General features: G+C 39.6%; 1 protein-coding gene across 5 annotated transcripts in view; it reads left to right on the top strand.

The window, feature by feature from the left end:
• The window catches only part of BTBD9 (BTB domain containing 9), a 454871-nt gene that overhangs the window by 46187 nt on the left and 381978 nt on the right, over positions 1-26706 (top strand). For all 5 annotated transcript variants that reach the window (XM_049891262.1, XM_049891280.1, XM_049891268.1 and 2 more), the window contains exons 2-6: positions 4650-4861; positions 9292-9655; positions 11174-11438; positions 22709-22928; positions 25995-26114. In XM_049891262.1, the coding sequence (XP_049747219.1) occupies positions 4677-4861; positions 9292-9655; positions 11174-11438; positions 22709-22928; positions 25995-26114 (1154 nt within the window). In that variant the 5' untranslated portion in view covers positions 4650-4676. The remainder of the gene's footprint in view (positions 1-4649; positions 4862-9291; positions 9656-11173; positions 11439-22708; positions 22929-25994; positions 26115-26706) is intronic.

Here is a 26706-nt window from a genome sequence, read left to right as displayed (position 1 = left end):
TTACAGATGTAGAAACAACTTCATCGAAGTTTAGCAAATTTGTCAAAGATCACATATGTAATTAATAAGAGAGTAAGTTTTTAAAGGTTAAGAAGGAAGGCAATAAACTTTCACTCCATGGACTTAAAAAAAATTTTTAGATCAATTTCATTGTTTATTGAATTAAGTTTGTGATTTAAAAAAATTAACTTTACTGGTGTATGGTTTCCAGAACATGCCTTTCGAATGCAAGTAGGTGGATCCAGGCTACTGCTTTCTAGATAAGATAGCCCATGAGTGAAAATACTCATTTTCTGTATACAAGCTGTGCATGGGTGACTTCGTTAGCACCATTTGCCTCTTTGCAATACAGATTCAAAATAAAATCATATCCAAAATAAATGTGAATATTTTATTTGTTTATTTGTCCTGTAGGGTCAGTATGAGTCAGAACCGACTCGATGGCACTGGGTTGGTTTTTATTTTATTTTATTTGTATACTTGTGGACCTAAGTAAGGGTTGTGAACCTACAGCAACATGAGTCTAAATCAGTGGCTTTTTTCTGGGGCTGTTCATTAGACTTATCTTGGAATAATTTGAAAAATACTAGTGCCTGGGCCCCATTCCACACCAACTGAAATTAGAACCTCTGATGGGTGGGACTCAAGCATGTTTTTTCCCTTTTTTAAGCTGTGCGTGGGATTACAATGTGTGGCAAGCTTATTGAGAATCACTGGTCTAATTAAAATTATTTCTATATGCCAATAAAAATTGTGTCTGTTTCACACTAAGTGGCTATTTTCTGTACCTGACTATTCTCTTTATGTCCCCAGTTGGAAAAGCATAATTAAAATGTAAATTTAACAAAGTGAAATTATATATGTTCTGACATGAAAAACTAGATATTTACATGTGTAGTAATACTTATGATGTATCAGTTGAAGAATTATAAATTTCCCTTCTGAGCTAGTTAGCCAAAAATCAGTTTTCTTGTTCATCAAGAGTCATTTACGCAGTAATTTGGGTTTTACCCAGGACCTGGATAGAGATTTTAAGAGGATCTTGTACCAGAGAATATATATTCACTGGGCATACACATTGAATCATTCAGCCAGAGAATGAGAGTGTTTTGTTTAGAGTCATGTACCATCGTTGAGCTATTAGATAGTGATGAGGTGAGAGGTTGTGCTGAAGAGGAATGGGATTTGCAATCAGGTATCAGTAGCTCTCAGAATTTCATAGGTGACATAGCAAATGACCATGTTGTTTTTGAACATCAATTTGGTGATCCAGCTAGAGACCAAATAAACGGTCTGATTCTTTACGCACTGTCAGTACTTGATCATACGGTAAACCAGGGGTTGTCAAACTGCAATCGGTGGGCCAAACCTGGCCCTTTTCTGGGAGTAGTTTTATTGGAGCACAGCCACGCTCATTCATTTACTTGCTATGGCTGTTTTTGAGCTCCAGTGGCAGACTTGAGTAGTTGGGACAGAGACTGTAGAGCCTGAAAAGCCCAAAATATTTACTGTCTGACTCTTTGCAGAAAGTTTGCTGATTCCTGTGTTAGACTGTTGTATTACATAGTATTTGCTGTATTGCATGGTAGACTATTGAACCACACATTTTTTGCTTACACTTTTAAGTAGATCTTCTTAAACTGAATTTCGTCTTTCATGCACAGCTGACTGAAGATAATTCAGTTTTTAGGGCTTTCAAATGGAGACTGCAGTTGAAGGAGAGAGATTTGCCTAAGCAATGAGAAGGGTATACTGCTAGCCCTCTGATGCTCCCAGGGGGCGAGAAGCTTATTCACTTACGGTGTGGGGTGTCTCCTTGCTTAGCTCATCCTCCTGTCCCTCTACATCACATCCTTGTTGTTGCTCCCGCTGCTGGGGGTGGGGTTGGGGTAGCGGGTTACTGAGGCAGGTAGCTAGGGAAACCGGCCCCTAAGGAGTTTTCATTTTTCACATGTCTTGCTAATAGTGGATCTGGGTGTGGAAGTTTAAGGATTAGGAGCTATTCAATCTTTAATTGTGGTACAAATGGAGTGTTCAAGAAGGTGTGGAAGTCCAGTGGAGGAAAGATACGCTGGCTCAGTTCTCTGAGTCTGTGGTGCAACAAAGGGGCGGTTGGCTCATGTCTGAGCTAGCAGCCTCCTCCCTACCTGGGATATCTGAGTGCTAGTTAAGACTCTCACCCATTTCATGGGTTATCTATACCTGGTGTCTTGGTTATCTAGTGCTGCTATAACAGAAATACCACAGGTGGATGGCTTTAACAAAGAAATTTATTTTCTCACAGTCTAGTAGGCTAGAAGTCCAAATTCAGGGCATCAGCTCCGGGGGAAGGCTTTCTCTGTCAGCATTGGAGGCAAGTCTTTCTCGTCAATCTTGCCCTGGAGTAGGAGCTTCTCTGAGCAGGAACCCCAGGTGCTTCTTTCTTGGTGGTATGAGGTCCCCAACTCTGTGCTTGCTTCTCTTTCCTTTTATTCTTAAGGTAAAAGGTGGTGCAGGCCACACCCCAGGGAAACTCCTTTTATACTGGATTAGGGATGTGACCAGAGTTAGGGTGTTGTTACAATCCCACCCTAATCCTCTTAACATAAAAATTACAATCACAAAATGGAGGACAACCACACAAAACTGGAGTCATGGCCTAACCAAGTTGATACATTTTTGAGGGGACATAATTCAGTCCATGACACCTGGAAAAGCAGTACTACATCAAGGATTTGAAAACAATTTTAGCTTTCTAAGAACATTTCGTTGTTACTGTTAGCTGCTGTTGAGCTGGCCCCTGACTCATTGTGACTTCATGCACAACACGATCAGACTGCTGTGATCTATGGGGTTTTCACTGGCTGAATTTCAGACATAGAGTGTCGGGCCATTCTTCCTAGTATGTCTTAGTCTGGAAGTCTCTCTGAAGCCTGTTCAGCATCCTAGCAACACAAAAGCCTCCAATGACAGATGAGTGGGTGGTGGCTGCACCTAAGTTGCTTTGGCTGGGAATCAAAACTGGATCTTCCTTAAAAAAAAAAAAAAAAAAAAAAAAATTTTTTTTTTTTTTTTTTTTTTTATGATGGAAGGCAAGAATTCTACCACTGGGGGACTTCTAGGTCAATTGGTATAACAAAGTTTATTAAGAAAATGTTCTGCATCCTACTTTGGTGAGTGGTGTCTGGGGTCTTAAAAGCTAGCAAGTGGAGATCTAAGATGTATCAATTGGTCCCAGCCCACCTGGAGCAAAGGAGAATGAAGAACACCAAAGACACAATGAAAAATATGAACCCAAGAGACAGAAAGGGCCACGTAAAGCATAGACTTCATCAGCTTGAGACCAGAAGAACTAGATGGTGCCTGGCTACCACTAATGATGGAGCGGGAGAAAAGTGGGGTGCAGAACTCAAATTCGTGTAAAAAGACCAGACTTAATGGTCTTACTGAGACTGGAGGGACTCTGGAAGACATGGTCTCCGGACCGCTAGCCCAGAATTGAAACCATTCCAGAAGTCAACTCTTCAGACAAAAATTAGACTGGTCTATGAGACATAAAATGATACTCATAAAGAGGGTGCTTCTTAGCTCAAGTAGATACAGGAGACTGCATGGGTGGCTCCTGTCCAGAGGAGAGATGAGAAGGCAGAAAAGGGACAGGAGCTGGTTGAATGAACACGGAAATCTGAGATTAGAAAGTAGGAGTTTGCTGTCACATTGTGGGGAGAGCAACTAGGTCACATAACAATGTGTGTATAAATCTTTCTATGAGAAACTAACTTAAACTAGAAACTTCCACTTAAAGAACAATTTTTAAAAAAGTAAAAAAAAAAAAAAAAGAATGCTACCACTGGACCAGCACTGCCCCATTCTAAAAACATAACTCGTCTTTATAACACGTGAGTCTGTTAATCAACTTTTAGCCCTTTGATTTTTCAGTTACATTTATAGATGTGCGTTGCATACAAAGCAAGGAAGTGCCTATGTGCCTGTAAATAAGATAAAATGTAATCATCTCCTAGTAGACACTGGCAACCTGATCATCCCTGCTGCAAGTTTGGAATGAAAATTACCGTCTTGAGAAAAATATTGGTATTAGATTTTTGGAGGGGCTAGGATGCTTACTATAAACTTTCATTATTAAATGTCAAGTTATTTTTATGACTTCTGAAGACTATAATGCTTTTATGAAATAAGATGGTTTCAGACCAAAACCTCTGAAATTAATTTTTTTTATGGTTATGTAGTCATTTGTAATGTATGTATTCCGTTTGTAATTTAGGTCTAGATCTATCACTGGGTGACTTTTCTACTGCGTATAGTTGTATCTAACCTTATTAAATATATCTGTGCCAAAAGAGGGATTCTTCTGGTTGTTGATTTTCCTTTTCCTGAGTTACTGAGGAACAAGAGACCTGTATTTAGTGCACTTTTCTACCTTGTCATGGTTCCAAGCCTGTTAGTGTTTGAAGACCCCAGTGTTTTTGCTTTCCTAGTATGATAAAGCAGTAGAGATATTAGCTCCAATTGGAGTTAATGGAAACAGGTTAAATTGCTTCCCAGAAGGAATGGGTTAGTGAAATCTTTGATTTAGCTCTGTTGATGGTATGTGATTTTTCTAAGCGTGCTCCCCTTTCCCTGCTAACGGTCATCCCTTCTTTATATAATAGATCAACGACTACCATCTGTTCCACAAGATGAGTAACAGCCACCCGCTCCGCCCCTTTACTGCAGTGGGGGAAATTGATCATGTGCACATTTTGTCTGAACATATTGGTGCCTTGTTAATTGGGGAAGAATATGGTGACGTCACATTTGTTGTGGAAAAGAAACGCTTTGCTGCACACAGGGTAATTTTAGCAGCCAGGTGCCAATATTTTCGGTAAGTGTGTAATACTTTTTTCAAGATTCAAGTCACTTGTAGAAAACACTGGTATTTTCTACTCTATGAAAAATATTGTAACCAGGTATAATAACAAATCTTAGAAATCTGTCCATTCAATATCTATCAGAATTTCATCCTTGTGGACTTTTTGAGGATCACCTTTTCTTTCTGAAGCCATCATAGAATTATGCAGCTAGAAGGCTTCCCAGGCCACACAATGCCAGTCAACCATTTTTCAGAGTTTCAGGTGTGTTTCTCTGGCTGAGTTTTTTTTGCCCTCCCCTTCTCCTCGTAGGTAATAACTAATAGGAGTTGAACTGATTTACTGGGCAGATTGGATCCTTCTTGTATAGGTAGACCGACCTCCAGACTTACTGTCCCTCTTGGTTTCAGACTGCTGAAGTCTGGGACCTGTAGATAACCTAAAAGATCTCTCTAAGACATGAAGTTTGATGACCCCTGTCTAAGTTATCTAGTGCTGCTATAACAGACATACCACAAGTGGATGGCTTTAACAAAGACAAATTTATTTCTTCACAGTAAAGTAGGCTAACAGTCCAAATTCAGGGTGTCAGCTCTAGGGGAAGACTTTCTCTCTCTGTCAGCCTTCTCATCAATTTTTTCCCAGACTAGGAGCTTCTCCACACAGAGGCCCTGGGTCCAAATGATGCACTCTGCTCCCACCACTGCTTTATTATTGGTTTGAGGTCCCCAAGTCTCTGCTTGCTTCCCTTTATTTTTTTATCTCTTGAGAGAGAAAAGCTGGTGCAGACCACACCCCAGGGAAACTCCCTTTACATTGGCTCCAGAGATGTGACCTTAGTAAGGGTGTTACAATCCTATCCTAATCCTCTTTAACATAAAATTACAATAAAAAAATGGACGACAACCACACAATACTGGAAATCACGGCCCAGCCAAATTGATAAACACATTTTTTGGGGGACATAATTCAGTCCATGACAACTCCAGATTGAAGGAAACTTAGTATTGCCTCAGACTAAGTTTCATAGTTATATTACAGCTAACCAAAAAAACCAAACCCAGTGCCATCAAGTCGATTCCGACTCATAGCGACCCTATAGGACAGAGTAGAACTGCCCCATAGAGTTTCCAAGGAGCGCCTGACGGATTCGAACTGCTGACCTTTTGGTTAGCAGCCATAGCACTCAACCACTACACCACCAGAGTTTCCGTATTACAGCTAAGACTAAAGAAATACTTATGTATTTAATTAATATTAAACTCCTACATGTATTTATATGCAGCTATAGTTTGTTGCCATGAACTGGAATCAACTTGATGGCAACTAACAACAATATAGTTTGGTACTCAAACCCTTAGTTTCCAGAGTTGTGAATATAAAATTGATCTCTAATTACTCTGCATTTTAACTAATATTAGTTAAAGAAATTATCACTGAATTATTGCCTGACTGATAATTTAACTTTGATCATGGACTATGTGTCCATGATCCTTCTATGTACAAGGATAAAGATGGTCCACAGAGTTACTGATTTACTCAGGCAAACTTAATAGGTAAAAAATGGAGATACAGATAGCCTAGAGAAATTTTCAGTTACCTTGCAGTGAAACTGTAGTCTAGTTTTTACAATCAGAATTAACCAAGACAGCAGGACAGCAACACTTAGAGTTGCAGACATCGTGGTCAAGTGTGTCTCTTGGAAATATCTGCTCTTTAGTTAGGACTTCTATCAGAACGTCTCAGCCTTTGACATACAACATGTCACTGTAGAGGAAACCAGAAGCTGAGAAAAGAGTTGGTAAGAGTTCTAGCTAACACTTCCTCCTCAAGCTCCCTCTCAGTGGTCAGCTTTACCAAGGCCCCTGGCCTTAGTCTTGTCATTATTTGATACCAGGCGGGTCCTCAGCATAATTTTGCTTTTTTGTTTCCTTCTCTTTTCTTAACCTTTGGTCCACTCATTACCACTGAAGTATTTTTTAAGAGTCCACTGTTTATTAAATCACAGCTTTTCAACCTTATGTTTAATATTTGTTAATATTTTATATCTTGCTCTCTTTTAAATATCACTTGAGATAATCAGTATATTCTTAAAAGAAACTCAGATACATTCAGAAATTTGAAGATCATCCTGAGTGAATGGGATATGCTCCCTGCCTTAATCAACCTTGTTCTTGTTGTCTCTTTGTGGGTAGTACACTGTTGAATCTTTGTAATCTTTGATGGCTTGTTAGGCTACACTCATGGTCACTACCAATGCTCTTTTAGAGAAAGTCCCCTCATTGACAATTCTCATGCAAAGGAAAGTTAACTGCCAGCAGTGGAGAGGCTTGGGTGCCGTCCTAAGAGCAAATCAATTCCCAGATAAAACCAGTTGCCCTTGAGTCAGTTCCAACTCATGGATACTCCATGTGTTGCAGAGTAGAACTGTGCTCCATAGACTTTTCATGGCCATGACCTTTTGGAAGCAGATTGCCAGGCCTTTCTTCTGAGGCACCCCTGAATGGGTTCAAACTGTCAGTCTTTCAGTTAGTAGCCATGTACTTAGCTGTTTGCACCACCCAGGGACTCCAAATTCCCAGATAAGGACAGGTTAACTGTATAGGGTTGCTATGAGTTGGAATCGACTCAACGGCTCTGGGTTTGGGTTTTTTTTTTTTTTTTAACTGTATAGGAGAGGACTTTTCCCAGTAAATGCCAGCCTCTGTCCCTGCCTCCTTGTCAAAATTGGGGGTTTATGTTTTGTGCTCCGAGGGAGCTGATTCATAACCACTTTTAAAGCACTGAGAATCCAGATAAATGCCCACTGGAGTGGGTGTAAGTCTTGTGGAGTTGCCCTAGGAAGGAGTTCTTTAATTTGGTAATTTTAAGGTTATAGTTGGATGCTCTCTGGATAAATGAAAACCTTCAAGGATGTTTTTAGGCTCTGCATAACTCAGTGGAGCAGTATGCTGGGAATATTCGTGAATCTTGTGCTAATTATTTTCTTTAGGCAGGCAAGAATGCCAGGTCCTGAGGGAGGGCGGGAGAAGTTCCACGTGGGTATGGAGGGAACCCCTGAAATTCCAGTCCTGCCCTGAGAATTTAGGAACAGAAGGGCTCTCTTTTTTGCTCTCTTGCTCTTGCTTTTGCCTCTTCTCTTTCTTAAGCTTTACTCTTCAGTCCCTTTTCTGCACCCCTCTCCTTTCCTCCTCTGTCCTTTTTCTTTCCTGTAGGATTAGAGGCTTAATTGGTTCTTCTTATTCCTCTTAGAGTAATAGAGGTAGAAATTTAGATTCATTACCTGCCTTGATTACATAGTTTCAGTTTTTCCGATGAGCAGTAATATACGCTTCTTAAATCTAAAAAACACTGAAAGCCAAAAAAAAAAGTCAAAATTATTCATAATCCCATCACCAATTTCCTTTTTAATGTAGAGTAACAAATCAAAGTCCTTCCCTCCCAGCCATCTAATCCTATTCCCCAGTAGCAACCACTGTTTATAGTTAAATATAACTTTTCTCTGATTTTTCTAGATTTAAACAGATACATCTGTGTATACCTATATGCATACACATATAAATGTGTAACTGTATACTTTTTTTTCCATGCGGAACATATGGATCTACAGCTTGACTTATTCAGTTATTATATCCTGAACATCTTTCCAAGATAGTGCATGTTGATCTCCCTTGATCTTTCTAATGGCTGCGTAGAATGTGTGTATCGCAGTGTTTTCAACCCTGTTCCTACTGATAGACATTTAGATTTTTTTCCCAGTGTTTCCAGGGCTTCAGTATGTATTCTCATATATTTATCTATACTCTGCTGAACTAGTTCTCTAGAATTAAGTTCTAAAAGTGGGATTGCAGAGTTGAAGGGTATGTACATTTTAAATTTGAGTAGATATTGATGAATTACTTCCCAAAATGGGGCACCCCTTTATACTCTGAAAACAGTGCGTGAGAGTACCTGTTTTCCCATTGCCTTTGCAAGAAGGGGTATCAAAAGGCTTTTAAAATTTCTGCCAATCTGACAGAGAAGAATGGCATTTGGTTGGCATTTAATTTTGTGTATCTGATTACATATTTCTCTGTAGTTTTAATTTTCAGACTGGCTTATTGGCCTTTAATATTTTTACATTGATTTCACCTGTTCCTCTCAAATGCTCTCTTTCATCTTTCTATTTAATGTCTATTATGTATCTTGAGCTCTCAGGCTATCTTATTAGCTCAGTTGTTTATAGAGATAATGCAAAATTGTTGTTAAATTGTTTCTCTTACTTTCCTTACAGAACTGTTTACCAGGATTCATTTGTATTTTTTTTTTATCCTGGATCTTTGTGTCTTTAAATTTATGTTTGTATAATGGTGATAGCTGATATTTCCTATATTTTTGTAGCAAATCCTATTTGAGTTTTTCCTCTTTTCATTCTGTTTATTTCCTTTTGTTCTCTGATGTGCAGAGCACTACTGTATGGTGGCATGCGAGAGTCTCAGCCTGAGGCAGAAATCCCTCTCCAGGACACCACTGCAGAAGCGTTCGCCATGCTGCTTAAGTACATCTACACTGGGCGAGCGACACTGACAGATGAGAAGGAGGAGGTGCTGCTGGACTTTTTGAGCCTGGCTCATAAATATGGATTTCCAGAGCTGGAGGATTCTACCTCTGAGTATCTCTGCACCATACTTAACATTCAGAACGTCTGCATGACTTTTGATGTTGCCAGCCTCTATGCGCTTCCCAAGTTAACTTGTATGTGCTGCATGTTTATGGACAGAAATGCTCAGGAGGTGCTCTCAAGTGAAGGTTTCCTCTCCCTTTCTAAGGTGTGCCATTGCCTGCAAGTCATACATTGTTGTATTTATACCTGTACAGTAGCAGTATAGCAATGGACTAAGAGTAAAAAAAGGAAAATCATTGGTATTGAAGAGGTTAGCTGGTCTAGCCCCCTGCCTCTGGCAGCTGGGACTCTAGATCATATGAGAGAGAGGCAGATCAGCTCTAGTCGCTTTTAAAAGGTTCTTCTGGTAAGTTTTACGTGTGAAAGGGACTGTGCTGCTGGGTGGTTTTTTTCAATGTGATGACAGTGAAATAGGGTCCTTTGTGCTATTGCATACTACTTTGGGGTTTTATATTTTTCTGACAAGAGAGTGCAACTAATAATTCCTTAGAGCAAGAAGGAAAATTTATAAAGGAGATCTGATGTGTCATTGGATGTCTTTGAGTCACTGCGTTTTTTCTGGCACGCAAACTACTATAATAAACTGTCTCACACCGTGCAGTAGCTAGAGTAAGGCTCTTTTACTCAAGTCTTTCTCTGAACCCCAGCTGGTGGCTCTCTCTGCTTTTCCCGTTCTGTGTTCTCCCTAGGACCTGGATATTTACAGTGGGAAGATTATTGAATAGCTACATATTTTGGTTTGAATATGAACTATGATTTTTATAATCCTACTTAGTTTTTAAGGGCAAGGGTCTTTGAGGCGTTGCTGGAGGGCAGGCTGGAGATCTGAGAATCTGAAACATGGTAGTGCAGTAGTACGGTAGACCAAAAGGGTTTGCATTTTAAATGCCGGACATGTCTTACTGACTGACAAGTTGCACCTCTCCTGGGGTGCCCACAGAAGCCCTGGTGGCACAGTGGTTAAGTGCTATGGCTGCTAACGAAAAGGTTAACAGTTTTGAATCTATCAGGTGCTCCTTGGAAAGTCTGTGGGGCAGTTCTACTCTGTCCTATAGGGCCGCTATGAGTCAGAATGGACTCGGTGGCAATGAGTTCTTTCGGTTTTGGTTGTGCCTATAGAAAGAAGCCCTGGTGGTGCAATAGTTAGGCGCTCGGCTGCTACCAAAAGGTTGGTGGTTCCAACCCATCAGGTGCTCCATGGGAGAAAAATGTGGCAGCCTGCTTTCATAAAGATTTACAGCTTAGGAAGCCCTATAGGGGAGCAGTTTTATGTGCTCTGGGGTCACTATGAGTCAGAATTGACTTGATGGCAGTGGGTTTGGTTTGGGTAGTACCCATGTATATTGACAGCACTTCACTTTGCCATTTGTCTTCTCACGGTGTTACTGAAGATGGGTGCAAATGTATTTGGAAAGACTAGATGTTTGATGTAACGGTACAACGTGCCTGGAGAGGAAAGAAAGGTGCTGCCATCTTTTCTTGTTATTCGCTCAGCCATAACGGGCAGGAGAGTATATGGCACAAAAAATAAGCAAAGAAGAGGGTCAAAAAGAGTTAGTTGTCTAAATATAAGTGATAAGCACACTTTTTAAGGTTTTACTGATTGGCCACGCGTATGGTTGAGCTCCGTAATAACTGGAATTTTCCCTTCTTTCCTTTTCAGACAGCACTTTTAAATATCGTATTAAGAGATTCATTTGCAGCTCCTGAAAAGGATATTTTTCTAGCCTTGTTAAACTGGTGTAAGCACAACTCAAAGGAGAATCACGCTGAAATCATGCAGGCTGTGCGCTTACCTCTGATGAGCCTCACCGAGCTCCTGAATGTTGTGAGGCCTTCGGGACTGCTGTCTCCTGATGCCATTCTGGATGCTATTAAAGTACGGTCAGAGAGCCGGGACATGGACCTCAATTACAGAGGCATGCTCAGTAAGTACCCATTTCTCCTAAACTCACCAAGAAGTTTTGCTGGTATCTTACGCTGGTCTCAGCTGCAGAGCTCTAGGATTTATGAACATGTAACTTTGCTTCCTCTGGAATACCTTTCTTTACCACTGTCCTCTTGATTCTTCCTGAAATCAGGTACCTTCGTAGACTCCAAAATAGGCATTTCATACTATTCCTGGACAGATTTCTCCAGCTACTTCCTAGAGTGTAAAAATTAGACACTTTCCTGATAAGTTTGTTCTTGTTCTAAGACCTTTCCTCTCCCCGTTCTTCCTCCATCAAATCAGTACTGAGTCCATACTATGTACTTTTTTTTTTTCTTTTTTATTGAACTTTAGGTGAAGGTTTACAGAACAAACTAGTTTCTCATCAAACAGTACACGCATTGTTGTATGACATTGGTTAACAACCCCACTACATGTCAGCACTCTCTCTTTCTCAACCCTGGGTTCCCTATTACCAGCTTTCCTGTTCCCTCCTGCCTTCCAGTCCCTGCCCCAGGGCTGGTGTGCCCCTTTAGTCTTGTTTTGTTCCGTGGGTCTGTTCAGTCTTTCGCTGAAGGGTGAACCTCAGGAGTGGCCTTGTTACTGAGCTGAAAGGGTGTCCGGGGTCCATACTCTCAGGGTTTCTCCAGTCTCTGTCAGGCCAGCAAGTCTGGTCTTTCTTTTTGCGTTAGAATTTTATTCTACATTTTTTCCCAGCTCTGTCCAGGACCCTCTATTGTGATCTCTGTCAGAGCAGTCAGTGGTGGTCACTGAGAACCATCTTGTTGTACTGGACTTAGTCTGATGGAGGCCATGGTAGATGTGGTCCACTAGTCTTTGGGACTAATCTTTCCCTTGTGTCTTTAGTTTTCTTCATTCTACCTTGGTCCCAAAGGGGTGAGTAGAGGGTCCTAGATGGCCGCTCACAGGCTTTTAAGACCCCAGACACTTACTCACTAACGTAAAATGTAGAATATTTCCTTTATAAACTCTATTATGCCAATTGAGCTAGATGTTCCCAGAGGCCATGGCCCCCAGAGCCCTCAGCCCAGCAGTGTGGCCCCTCAGGGAGTTTAGGTGTGTCTATGGAGCTTCCATGACCTTGACTTGTACAGGTTGTGCTGGCTTCCCCAGTATTGTGTACTGTCTTACCCTTCACCAAAGTTACCACTTATCTATTATCTATTAAGTGTTTTTCCATCCCCTCCCCTCCCCACCCTCGTAACCATCAAACATTGTTTCTTTTTGTATGTAAACCTTTTCATGAGTATTTACAGTCATGGTCTCATACAATATTTGCCCTTTTGTGATTGACTTATTTCACTCAGCATAATGTCCTTCAGAGGCATCCATGTTATGTGATGTTTCACGGATTCATCGTTGTTCTTTAGCGTTGTGTAATACTCCATTATATGTATGTTCCACAGTTTGTTTATCCATTCATCTGTTGATGGGCATCTAAGTTGTTTCCATCTTTTTGCTATTGTGAACAATGCTGCAGTGAAAATGGGTGTACGTATATCCGTGTGCCGACTCTTATTTCTCTAGGGTATATTCCTAGGAGTAGGATTGCTGGATCACATGGTATTTCTATTTCTAGCTTTCTAAGGCAGCTCCATATCATTTTCCAAAATGGTTGTATCATTTTGCGTTCCCACCAGCAGTGCATAAGAGTTTTGATCTCCCCACAGCCTCTCCAACATTTGTTATTTTCTGTATTATTGGTTCGAGGTGAGATGGTATCTCATTGTGGTTTTGATTTGCATTTCTCTGATGGCTGGAGATGGTGAGCATTTCCTCACGTGTCTGTTGGCTGCTTGAATGTCTTCTTTGGTGAAGTGTCTGTTCATACCCTTTGCCCAATTTTTAATTGGATTATTTGTCTTTTTGTTGTAGAGGTGTTGGATTTTCTTGTAGATTTTGGAGATTAGACCTTTGTCTCATTTGTAATAGTCAAAAATTTCTTCCCAGCCTGTAGGTTCTCTTCTTATTCTTTTGGTGAAGTCTTTTGATGAGCATAAGTGTTTATCTGGCTTATCCTCTGGAGTTTGTATGTTGTTGCATGTGATTTGTATCCTGTTAATGCCCTGTATTAGGGCCTCTAGTGTTGATCCTGTTTTTTGTTCTGTGAACTTCATAGTTTTTGGCTTTATATTTAGGTCCTTGATCCATTTTGAGTTAGTTTTTGTATATAGTGTGAGGTGTGGGTCCTGGTTTCATTTTTTTGCAGATGGACATCCAGTTTTGCCAGCACCATTTGTTAAAAAGACTGTGTTTTCCCCATTTGATGGACTTTGGGCCCTTGCCAAAGATCAGGTGACCTTAAGTGGTTGGATTTACATCTGGGTTCTCAATTCTGTTCCATTAGTCAATGTATCTGTCATTGTACCAGTACCAGGCTGTTTTGACTACTGTAGCTGTATAGTAGGTTCTGAGGTCAGGTAGTACCAGCCCTCCTACTTTATTCTTCTTCAGTAGTGCTTTATTTATCTGAGGACTCTTCCATTTCCATATAAAGTTAACGATAAGTTTTTCCATCTCTTTAAAGAATGGTGTTGGTATTTGGATTGGTATTGCACTGTATTTGTAAATCGCTTTGTTTAGAATTGTCATTTTCACAATGTTGAGTCTACCTATCCATGAGCATGGTATGTTTTTCCATTTATGTAGATCTCTTTTGGTTTCTTGCAGTAGTGTTTTATAGTTTTCTTCGTATAGGTCTTTCACATCCCTGGTTAGATTTATTTCCAAGTATTTTATTTTTTTAGGGGCTATTATAAACGGTATTGTTTTCCTGATTTTCTTTTCAGTGTTCTCTTTATTGGTGTGTAGGAATCCAACTGATTTTTGTACGCTGATCTTGTGTCCTGCTACTCTGCTGAATCTATTAGTTCCAGTAGTTTTCTGGTGGAGTCTTTTGGATTTTCTAAGTATAGTATATCATTCCCAAATAGGGAGAGTTTAACTTCTTCATTACCAATTTGGGTGGCCTTTATTTCTGTTTCTTGCCTTATTGCTCTAGCTAAGACTTCCAACACAATGTTAAATAGGAGTGGTGATAAAGGGCATCCTTGTCTTGTTCCTGTTCTCAAGGGGAATGTTTTCAGCCTTCTCCATTGAAAACGATGTTGGCCATTGGTTTTGCATAGATGCCCTTTATTATGTTGAGAAATTTCCCTTCTACACCTATTTTATTAAGAGTTTTATCAGGAATAGGTGTCGGACTTTGTCGAATTCCTTTTCTGCATTGATTGAGATGATCACGTGATTCTTTTCTTTCCTTTTGTTTATGTGGTGGATTACGTTGATTGATTTTCTAATGTTGAGCCATCCTTGCACACCTGGTATGAATCCTACTTGGTCATGGTGTATTATTTTTTGATATGATGCTGAATTCTGTTGGCTATAATTTTGTTGAGAATTTTTGCATCTGTGTTCATGAGGGATATTGGCCTGTGATTTTCTTTTTTTTTTGTGGTGTCTTTGCCTGGTTTTGGTATCAGGGTTATGCTGGCTTCATAGAATGAATTCAGAAGTATCGCTTCCTTTTCCTTGTTCTGAAATAGTTTGAGTAAGCTTTTCTCTGAATGTTTGGTAGAATTCTCCAGTGAAGCCATCTGGGCCAGGGCTTTTTTTGGCTGGGAGTTTTTTTTTTTTTTAATTACCTTTTCAATCTCTTCTCTTGTTATAGGTCTGTTCAGATTTTCAATGTCATTTTTTGTTAGTTTGGGTAGGTAGTGTGTCTCTAGGAATTTGTCCCTTTCTTCTAGGTTTTCAAATTTGTTGGAGTATAGTTTTTCATAATACTCTGTTGTGATCCTTTTTATTTCAGTTGGGTCTGCTGTAATGTCCCCCATTTCATTTCTTATTTGGGTTATTTGCATTCTGTCTTGTTTTTCTTTTGTCAATTTCGCTAGTGGTTTGTCGATTTTACTGAGCCTTTCAAAGAACTGTCTTTTGGTTTTGTTGATTCTTTCTGTTTTTCTGTTCTGTATTTCATTTATTTCTGCTCTGATCTTTATTACTTCCTTTCTTCTGGTGGCTGTGGGCTGCTTTTGCTGTTCTCTATTTGTTCAAGTTGTGTAACTAATGTTTCAATTTTGTCTCTTTGTTCTTTTTTGATGTGTTCATCTAGTGCTATAAATTGACCTCTGAAGACTGCCTTTGGTGTGTTCCAAAGGTTTTGGTATGATGTGTTTTCATTCTTGTTTGATTTTAGAAATTTTTTATTCCATCTTTGATTTCTTGTATTACCCAGTGGTTTTTAAGCAGGGTGTTACTCACTTTCCATGTAATTGATTTATTTGCCTTACTCTTCCTGTTGTTAATTTGTACTTTGATGGCATTGTGGTCAGAGAAGATACTTTGTATTATCTCAGTGTTTTGGATTTTGTGGAGGGTTCCTCTGTGGCCTAAGATGTAATCTATTCTGGAGATTGTTCTGTGTGCTTTGGAAAAGAATGTGTACTTTGCAGCTGTTGGGTGTTCTGTATGTGTCTATGAGGTCAGGTTGGCTAATTGTGCTCTTTAGGTCTTCTGTATCTTTGTTGAGTTTCTTTCTAGATATTCTATCCTTTACTGAGAGTGGTGTGTTCAAATCTCCTTCTATTATTGTGGAACTGTCAATTTTGGGTCTGTGCTGTAGAGGACGGTGTGGCTTTCTGTCTATGGTACTATGTTGGCCGGAAGTGCTATGTACTTCTTATTTTAGGTACCATGAACATGGAGATTCTAAAAAAAAAAATAGCTAATACTTATATAGCATTTCAGACACATGTGGTAATTTTCTTATTAATGAAAATAGTAGTAATTAACACTTATAATGTTTTTTGGGTCTCTGCTGTAGAGGACGGTGTGGCTTTCTGTCTATGGTACTATGTTGGCCGGAAGTGCTATGTACTTCTTATTTTAGGTACCACGAACATGGAGATTCTAAAAAAAAAAAAATAGCTAATACTTATATAGCATTTCAGACACATGGTAATTTTCTTATTAATGAAAATAGTAGTAATTAATGCTTATAATGTGCTTTATTATGTGTCAGGCATAGATCTGCATGCTCATTTAATCCTCATTAACAACCCTCTGAGGTAGGTACTAATGTAGGCACCATTTACAAAAGAGGAAATTGAAGCATAGGGAGGTTAAGTAACTTGCCTAAGGTCACACAGAAAGATGTGGAGCTGAGAGTCAACCCATGTAGTTTGGCTCCAGAGGCTGTGTAACTAACCACTGTGCTATACTGCTTTAGTGCAAAACATGGTTGCTGACTTTTGATCCTTTTAATTTCATTGTGGAAGTAAGACATTCTTCATGAAAAGTTAAAACACAGTGTTTAAGATGGGCACGTGTTATGGAACTTCATAAGAAGGAGTGGCTTGGGATGATTTCATTGAGATTATGAAGCTTGAGGTGAGCCTTTACATTTGATTTGAATGGAATCAGGTTGGGGTGCATTTCAGATGGCAGGACTGATAATGTTAATAGAGGTTAGGGTATTTAGCAGGGTTTTAAACCCATTCCTTCAGGTTAGAACTCCGGTTGAGAATTTGCATTTCTACCCCAGATATACTGAATCAGAATTTACAGTTTAAAAAGGTCCCCAGGTGATTCTCATGTATGATACATTTTGAGAACCACTGCGCTACTAGTGGTTCTCAGTGTTGGTCCCTAACCAACAGCAATAATGTCACTTGGGAACTTGTTAGAAATGCAAATTCTCAGCAGGGGTTTGAACTGGAACTAACTGGTTCAAAGCCCTGATATTTAGGGGACCATGAATAGAAGAACTTAATCAGGGCTTGAGTAGAAGGCTTTGTTGTTGTTATTAGTGCCATCTAGTCAAGTCAGCTCCGACTCATGGTGACCCTGTGTATAACAAAACAAAACGTTGCCTGGTCCTGGTCCTCATGGTCATTGGCATACTTGTCCGTTGCTGTGGCCAGGAGTGAATTAACCAGTATGGAAGATACACACGGGCTTACTTGTATTTACTTACAAATCTGTCATGCACAATTTCGCATGGTTTTCACCACATCTATAGAAAAAAAAAAAACAACTTTTTTTTTTTTCCTGGGCTTAATCATGTTTACTTATTAATCTGTACTACAGAATTTCACATGGGTATAGTGGTTAAGTGCTATGCAGTTCGAATCCATCAGGCCCTCCTTGGAAACTCTGTGGGACAGTTCTACTCTGTCCTATAGAGTCGCTATGAGTTGGAATTGACTTGACCGCAATAGGTTTGAACGTTTTTTTTTTGTCACGTTAAACTGCGTACTACAGATAAGTAAGTAAGCACAAGTAAGCCTGTGCATACCTTGCTTAGTGGGTAATCCATCCCTGCCTGTGGCCACTGTGTATTATGAGTGCCTTCCAACCTAAGAGCCTCATTTTCCAGCACTGTATTGGACAATATTCTGTTGGGATCCATAGAGGTTTCATTGGCTAATTTTTAGAAGTAGATCGCCAGGCTTTTCTTCCTAGTTTGTCTTAGTCTAGAAGCTCTGCTGAAACCTGTCCATCATGGGTGATCCTGCCGGTATTTGAAATATCTGTGGTACGGCTTCCAGCATCACAGCAACATGTAAGCCATCCCGGCATGACAAACTGACAGATGGGTGGTAGGTAGAAGGCTTAGGATGATTAAGAACAAAGAAGGTCTGTAAGGGTCAGCTCAGGCCAAATCATGGAAGGCTTTGAAAGCTAGGTTGGACTCTCACTTATATGCAGTGAGGAACTGATTTTAGAGAAGGGGAGTGGCAGGAGCACAGTGTGTTTTTTGAAAGATTGATCCACGGTCTGCACTTGACAAATTGGGATAGGGAACAACTGGATTCCGGAAGAACATTTAGGAGGGTATTTAATCTGTGCACAGCTGATGCAACCTCAGACTAGAGTGGTGGCAAGGAAAATGGAAAATACTAGATGTATAGAGGGGATATTGTGGAATGATTACATCTTGGTGATTTAGAGGGGTTTAAATTTGAGGATTAAGTTGAGGAGAAAGTTGCTGTATTTTTATCAAATCTAAGCAGCCAGAAATTCTTAGAGATACTGTTATTTTGTGTACCACTAAGAAAGGAAAAAAAAAAAATTGCCAATTAAACCATGACACACCATCATGTCTATAGTCCAATTTCAGAAGTGTTATAATTGGAAAAACACATGTCTTAGAATTAATGAATTGCAGTTCTTTGGAGATGGTGCTGAGCTTGTTCTCACATTTACTGAGTTTGAGGGATTATGGGGCATCTAAATTCTGTCTCATGCTACTCATTTCCCTGAGTGATCTCTTTCTCAACCATGGCTTCACATACTCTCTTAAATACTGATTAATCTTAAATAGGCGTCCTTAACGTGGACTTCTCTCCTAACTCATCAGATCTAGGTTTCTTTTCATTAGCATAGGCAAAAAAAAGCATAGGTTTTAGAATTAGGCAAATTTGATTTCATAATCCTGAATTGGCCACTTACTAGTTGTATGACCTAGTGTTAAATTATTAAGGAATTTTAGCTTTAATTTTCTGATCTATAAAATAGGAATAACACTGCTAGCCTCCTAGTGTTGTTATGAGGACTAATTGAAATAATGTGTGTAAATAATGTATGCAAATACTATACATGAAGCAAATTGTTTTCATCGTATCATTATTAATGTGTTCTTCCTCAATATCATGTTGGTCACATTGTTTCAAGCATTTTTGTTTACTTGTCTTGGTCCTTGAAGACAGAGGTGATCTTTGTAGATGTAGTGTATTTGGCCTCTGCCCTTGGTTTTTGGAAAAATAACCTTAGGTGATTTCCTAAGTAACTAAGGTGTATTGACTGCATCTGAGAATTACTTGGGCCCCGGCCTGGTGAGGGAGCCTACCTAGCAACTGACAATGAGCACGTGAACTGACTGATAAAAGGCCTGGAACAAGGGGGTTCTGGGAGCTTTTCTACTTGAGGGCTGTGTGGTTGGCGGAGGGAAAGATGCGCTCTCCTTGGGAAAATGGAAGCTCAGCTTCGGGTACCCTTCCAAACCTTGTCGTGTTCCTCTTCCTAACGCTGATATCCTTTTGCTCTTGAGTTGTATCTTTTTACACCTGAATACAATTGTTCAGGTCGAGGTATACTCTTACCATAATAAACCACATAACTAATTCATAGTTTTTGAGGTCTATGAGATGTTTCAGTGAATTATCTAACCTACAGAGAAAAGGGGGGGAGGCGCTGGTGAGAAAGTGGTGATTGGGTTAATCTCCACATTTGGGGGATTGGACTCCTGGTGATTTTTATCAGAGAAGTAGGCTTTATTGGTGAAAGATACCCTCATGTTATCTATATTAAGAATGATTAGGAAAGTTCTCAAGTCCTCTTAAAATAAACTTCAAAAGAAGACAAACTTGTGGTAGAAATTTCATTTCCATTTTAGACATCAGTTAGTCATGTGAAACTCTTGTGCCTAGTTTATTATTTGTATGTTGAAAAATGTTTAGAGAAAATCAAAGGGTAGCATCAGTTTCTAAGTCTGAAAGCCTAATGTTTCCCTTTTGGCTTCGTCCTGACTAGTGGTATCAAAATAGAGGAGATGGGGTGGCAGTGATGAGCAGTAATAGACTTTGCTCCCGTCCCCCCATTTTGTACGCAGTAACAAGGGAACAAATATTTATTTTCACCAGGTGGTTATGCATCATTGTTAACTGAAAAGCACAGATTTAAGCTAGTCTGTGTAGTAGCTTTTGTTTGTTTGCTTTCTTGTAAAGCGCTTCACGTCTAGGTTGGAGACATCAGGAAGGCAGGTCCTGTCTCTGTGTAGTTCACTGAAGTATTTCTAGTGCCTTGCACAGTACCTGATACAGAATGAGTCCTGAGTAAATTTTTGTGGCTGAATGAATGCTTTGTACTTATATAGTACTTCAGCTTATATTATTTGCAATAAAACCTTTACAATAGCTTTGTGAGGTGGGTTGGGCAAAGTATTATTATTTTTGGATGAGAAAACATCCAGAGAGACTAAGAGGCCCCACTCAGGAGTAGTAAGTGATAGAGCCTGAGTCTCAAAATTAAGTCTTTCACTTTAAGTTCAACATTTTTTTTTCCTCTTCATCTTTGGCAACCTTAGAGGGAAAGAATTGGGAAGAGGGAAAATATATTGTCATCCCATCAAAAACCCTTGATGAGGAACGTGGCAAAGTATTGTGTTAGAGCAGGGCCCCAGCAGACGAACCGCCTGGATTCTAATCTCAGCTCTGGTACTTGCTGGCTGTGTGACTTTGGGCACGTAAATCCATCTAACCATTCTCTGCCTCCACTTCCGCATCTATGAAATGGATAATACCGAACACACTGCTGTTGAGTTGATTCTGACTTATAGTGAGCCTGTAGGACAGGGTAGAACTGCCCCATAAGGTTTCCAATGCTATAATCTTTATGGAAGCGGAGTGCCACATCCTCCTCCTGAGGAGCAGCTAGTGGGTTCGAACTGCTAATCTTTTGGTTAGCAGCTGAGCGCTTAACCACTGCACTACTAGGGCTCCTTAGAACTTGGGAAGCTACATATCTTTAGCCCCTAGCCTTCTGGTGGTTAGAAGCTGAACACCACTAGGGTTTTTTGATGAGTTACCTCAATCTTTTGTTACCTGAACTCCTGTTTGTTCCTGTATTGCCTACATAGTCTCCTATTCTGGAGCTGCTTTCCTGTCTTCATTTGAAATTTGTTTTAAACCCCACGTTTTCTAAGAAATCTGCGATGATGAACTGTTTACTACCCGTCCCTTAAAAGCCTAGTTATAGCTCAAACTTTTCTCCTATTCAGATCACATAGCCAAGATGTATATGTGCTGTGAGAATTCAATATTTATTTACATCCTGTAAACTTAATTCTCCTATTAGTGTGTGCTTTGTTATATATTTTTCATAATAATAATGGCTTTTTTTAGAACTTACTATGTACTTTACAAACATCATACCATTTAATCCTTAAAAAAAAAAAGAAAAAACCTCAAAACACCTGAGAGATATTATTACCCTATTGAGGAAATTGGGGCCCAGGGAGGGTAACTTCCCCAAAGTGATAATAGCTGGTCAAAATGGGAGCCACTGTTTAAAGTCTGACTGAAGCACAAGCTTTTAACATCTACTCTGTGCTGCCTCTTGTTTCTGCACGGGTAGCATCAGTTGTGGGATGTTAGTATCTGGAGGGAAGTTCCAAAGCATGAGCTAACATTGCATAGGGGGCTTCAGAGGCCCAGCAAAAATTGACCTTTAAATCTGTTTTAATGTTGGAGAGGAGAGGGGGCTTAATAATAACCATAATAGTGATTTTGATAACAGACTGAATTTTCACCTTTAAAAATTCTCCAGTTAGGTTAAAAAAAAAAAAGTCATCTTTTAAACGCATTCTTGTTTTTTAGCTAGATAAATTGACTTAGTACGTCCATATATGACTAATGGCTGTGCTGGATTGGAACCATTCTATTTCTGTTTATCAGATGTCTGACCTATCTGCTTTGCATTTATACATTGTCCTAAGTCCAGATGGCAGGTACAGATCATCTTACATGTTGTTTTTGTCTAAACAAACAAAAACTCTGTGCCATTGAGTTGATTCCTGTTCATAGCGATCCTGTAGGACAGAGTAGAACTGCCCTATAGGGTTTCCACGGAGCGGCTGACGGATTCAAACTGCCAACCTTTTGGTTAGCAGCGAAGCTCTTAACCACTGTACCACCAGAACCAAAAAAACCAAACCCATTGCCATCGAGTTGATTCGGACTCATGGTGACCCTATAGGACAGAGTAGAACTGCCCCATAGAGTTTCCAAGGAGCACCTAGTGGATTTGAACTACCGACCTTTTGGTTAGCAGCTGTAGCACTTAACTACTACGCCACCAGGATTTCCAAGTGTGCCACCAGGGCTTCTACTTTTGTCCAGTAGATATTAAAGCTATTGGAATGCACTCAGCAGAGCTGATTCGTTTCTCCTAATACATGCTTTTTTCTAGGATTACTAGCTTTTTCTTAGTACTAACATTATTCCTGGGTACTTTGTGGCTGTGATAGTATTATTAATTTAGACTGGATGGTATCTTAACCCCTGTAGACATTCCATATCTCGCATCTCCATAAATGTGTATCTGCCATTTTTAGATTAAATGCAGATACTGGAATCAACTAGAAAGTTAGTTTTTCCCCCCTAAAACAGATTTGTTTCCTAAGTAATTATTAACACTGCAGGTTTTTTTTTTTTTTTTTCTGTTTCTAATTTTTTTTAATTGTAGTACCAGAAGAAAACATTGCAACCATGAAGTATGGAGCCCAGGTTGTAAAAGGGGAGCTGAAGTCTGCCTTGTTAGATGGTGATACTCAAAATTATGATTTGGATCATGGATTTTCCAGGCACCCAATTGATGATGACTTTCGTTCTGGCATCGAGATTAAGTTAGGTCAGCCGTCCATTATCAATCACATACGGATACTCCTGTGGGACCGAGATAGCCGGTGAGTCATTAGCACGGCATAGACACTGACATTGTTTGATTGAATTGATCTAACTTTGAGGTTTTCTCCTTTAGTTTTTAGATTTCGATGGTTTATTTTCTTTGTGATCACTTTGCTATTTCTCTTAAAGTTTTAGTTTTGGGGGAAGATTTCAAGGGTGTAGTCCTTTAAAAAATAACATCTTTATTTTTTTCTTAACAAAATCTATTGTGGAAAATATAGATGAGCACAAAGAAGAAAATAAGAATTGCTAGAATCTTACTACTCATTAGTAATGTATATGCCTAACCAGCCTTTTTTATGTATAGACATGCACTGCAGAAACCTACACACATATACTTACAAAATAGATTAAATGTACAAAAAGGTAACTTCACTTTTTAAGTAATACATTGTGAATATTTTATCCTTTTTCAGTGGTCTTCTGGTATTCTGCCCTGTGAGTTACCATTTTTTATTTACTCATTTCCTTACTGAATATTATAACTTTTTAAGTGCATTTTATCCTATGGATAAAGGAAAAAAATGTCTTTTAGTGTGTGGATTTAATATCATCCTCAAAATAAAATAAATTCTGTGAACAGATTTGGGGGGCTGCAGCCTAGAAACCCACCCAGTTTAACATTGGCTTTAGGATTCTGCTCTCCTTCCAGCCACTGTGATCTGTTATTCATGGCTGCTTCTAGGGTCCAGTGATGATGGCACAAGTATGGAGCAGTATGTGCATCCAAGAATTCTCTCTCGTTGCTGCTTATCTTTACCCTAAGCTCTGGGTACCCAGAAACTGGTGCGCAGGGCTTCCTAGGTCCTGCCTCTCTGGGTCTGAGTGTGAAGGGCTTAATAGTAACAGTGATGATATTTTGCAAATCTTATAGGCTAGTGCATTCTCCTGTTAGTACCACTGGCTGCCACCCTGATCCTTAAGGCCATTTGAGCCAAGTATGAGGAAAGCGTTATGAAATGGGAGTCATCACTTCTCATGTGCATGGCTGTTTGAGGTCCCCAGGTTATCTCTCCTGTTTCTTTCTAAGAATGTATTTCCTAATTTCTATCTTGTTGGATATAAGTTGATGTTCAGTTGGGCAAAATGGGGCTTATTTACATATATCATTTCGGAGAGTCTGATTAAAAATAACAATATAATAATAATGCTGACATAGCACTTTTTATTATTTATATGCTAGGCACAGTTCTAAAAACTTTATGTATATTCACTGATTTAATTAATAATGAAGTTATTAAAAATAATAAAAGGGTGGTATGTTTAAAACTGAAAGTAGTTATCATTTCCACAGCGTTACATATTTATAGGCCACTTTGTCTTAGTATGTGCTTTACGTTCATGGAGGACTTGACTTTGCCACATAAATGTTCTTTTCTCACAGAAGCTATCATTCTAAGCAAAGGTGAAAAATTCAGAATCTTAAGCCAAAAAGATTCTGACGTGTGTTGTAAAATTATATCCTGCATTACCGATAACCCAGAGAGGTTCAATAAACGGTTATAACCAGTTTGAGACTAAGCGATAAAATGAATGGGAGTGAGGGGACTGCAGAAAATGAGGGGATGACACAAAATAAGCTGACCTTTTCTGGTCACAACTGTTGGTTGCAGGCTGACATTTATGGTCACCTAAATCTTCTGAGATTGTTCCTGTTGCTATTACAGTAGAAGTAATAACTGCATCTCAAATTTAAATTTCAGTTATGACAGGGGAATATAGATTTGTTCAGTATGGGACCAGCATGTAGTGGTCCAGGGCAGCTGACTAGAGGAGTGTGATAGGCTGTTTTCATTACTGCCAGATTATTTGCTGGCAAATTTTAAGTTGTGCCCAAAAGAAACACATGTTATCTCTTCACCCACATCATTTATTTTCCTGCAGGCTGCATGTATGTGTGGGATGTTAGGAGATTGGGAGGGACAGGAGATAAGTGGCTTGGAATCGGGAACCATTCCAGGTTGACTTTCCTCCTAAGAGGGTAAGGCTGAGCATCCAGGCCAGGGAAGGCAGGGGAAGAAGGCTCACTGCTCTCTGTTTTCTCTCCTCACTCTCATGCTTTATTAATCTGCCAGTGTGGTATGAGAGAAGCATCTTGGCCCATAGGAACAAATGTTTTGTGTACCTGATAGGTGCCAAACCGCATGCTAGGCTCTGAGGATCTGAAGATTAAATGTGACATGGTCCTTGTTCTTAAGTAGCTTATGATATAGTAAGGGAAACGAACATGCTGAGAGATAATTACAGTACGTTGTGGTGAATTTTACAACAGAGGGGTATAGACAAATTGTTATGGATCTTATTGTGTTCCCCAAAAGTGTATGTCAACTTGGCTAGGCCATGATTCCCAGTATTATGTAGTTGTCCACCATTTTGTGATCTGATGTGATTATCCTATGTGTTGTAGATTCTAACTTCTGTGATGTTAATGGAAACCCTGGTGGCATAGTGGTTAAGTGCTACGGCTGCTAACCAAAAGGTTGGCAGTTCAAATCCACCAGGCACTCCTTGGGAACTCTGTGGGACAGTTCTACTCTGTCCTCTCAGGTTGCTATGCCTTGAACTGACTTGGCCAGCAACGGGTTTGATTTGAGTATGATGTTAATGAGGCAGGATTAGAGGCAGATATGTTAATGAAGCAGGACTCAAACTACAGGATTAGGCTGTGTTTTGAGTCAATCTCTTTTGAGGTATAAAAGAGAAAATTGGGCAGAAAGGAGAGGGACTTCGTTGCCACCAAGCCAAGAAGATTGATGACGGGGAGCTTCCCCTAGAGCTGACAGAGAAAGCCTTCCCCTGGAACTGAAGTCCTGAATTCAGACTTCTAGCCTCCTATGTTGTGATAGAATTAATATCTGTTCGTTAAAGCCTTCCACCTGTGGTGTTTCTGTTATAGCAGCACTAGATAACTAAGACACAGCTTTCATTGTTACCAGAATTTGAGTGTTATATAGAAAATGCAATTAGTGAATTTTATTTTTTGTACCTTTTAAGGTTTTGTTAAAGCATAACTTTGTATTGTTTCAATATGGTAATTTTTATGCCTTTTTCCTTCTGATTCAAAGGTCTTATTCATACTTCATTGAAGTGTCCATGGATGAACTTGATTGGATCAGAGTGATTGATCATTCACAGTATCTGTGTCGTTCTTGGCAAAAATTGTATTTTCCAGCCCGTGTCTGCAGGTTAGTTCTCATAGATAAGAAATTATTTTGATTTTTACATAAGGAGATTTGGGCTTTGAGAAACAGACTGTATTTTTCCATCTTATGGAAGAAGAGTTTTTTAGGGTATCACATACCAAACACATGCCAACTGAAAAATTTTAAGAAGCTATGGGAAATTATGGATCTTAATATTTAGGAGTGTATTGTGGAGCTATTCATCTAAAACGTTTTATACTGTATTTATGTAGTAGACATGTAAATGAACAAGAAAAAACAGGGAACACTTGAGCAGTGGATGTATTTTTTTAACTCCATGCTATACATTGATAACAGATTTACTGTTAGGGAGAGGGTGTATCCTTCCTCTGAAAGCCATGGGAGATGTTTCTGGAGACTTCCCTGGTAGTCCCCAGAGCCAGGAGATTTTGGATGCATGTTCTGGGTATGTGTTCTTTTCCTAGGTCAGCAGTTTTCAAATGGGGTTTGACAGAACAGGTGTTTCAAGTGGGGTTGGGGTTGGGGCAAGGGAGGAGGTTAAACTGGTGGGGCTGCAGGCCCACATCCTGTCTCTAACCAAAGCACCTTAGTTTTTATTGTTGGTATGGATTGT

The sequence above is a fragment of the Elephas maximus genome, chromosome 1 (genome assembly GCF_024166365.1).
Source record: "Elephas maximus indicus isolate mEleMax1 chromosome 1, mEleMax1 primary haplotype, whole genome shotgun sequence".
Lineage (NCBI taxonomy): Eukaryota > Metazoa > Chordata > Mammalia > Proboscidea > Elephantidae > Elephas > Elephas maximus.
Note: the sequence above shows the minus strand (reverse complement) of the source record. Positions and strands in the feature narration are given on the sequence as shown.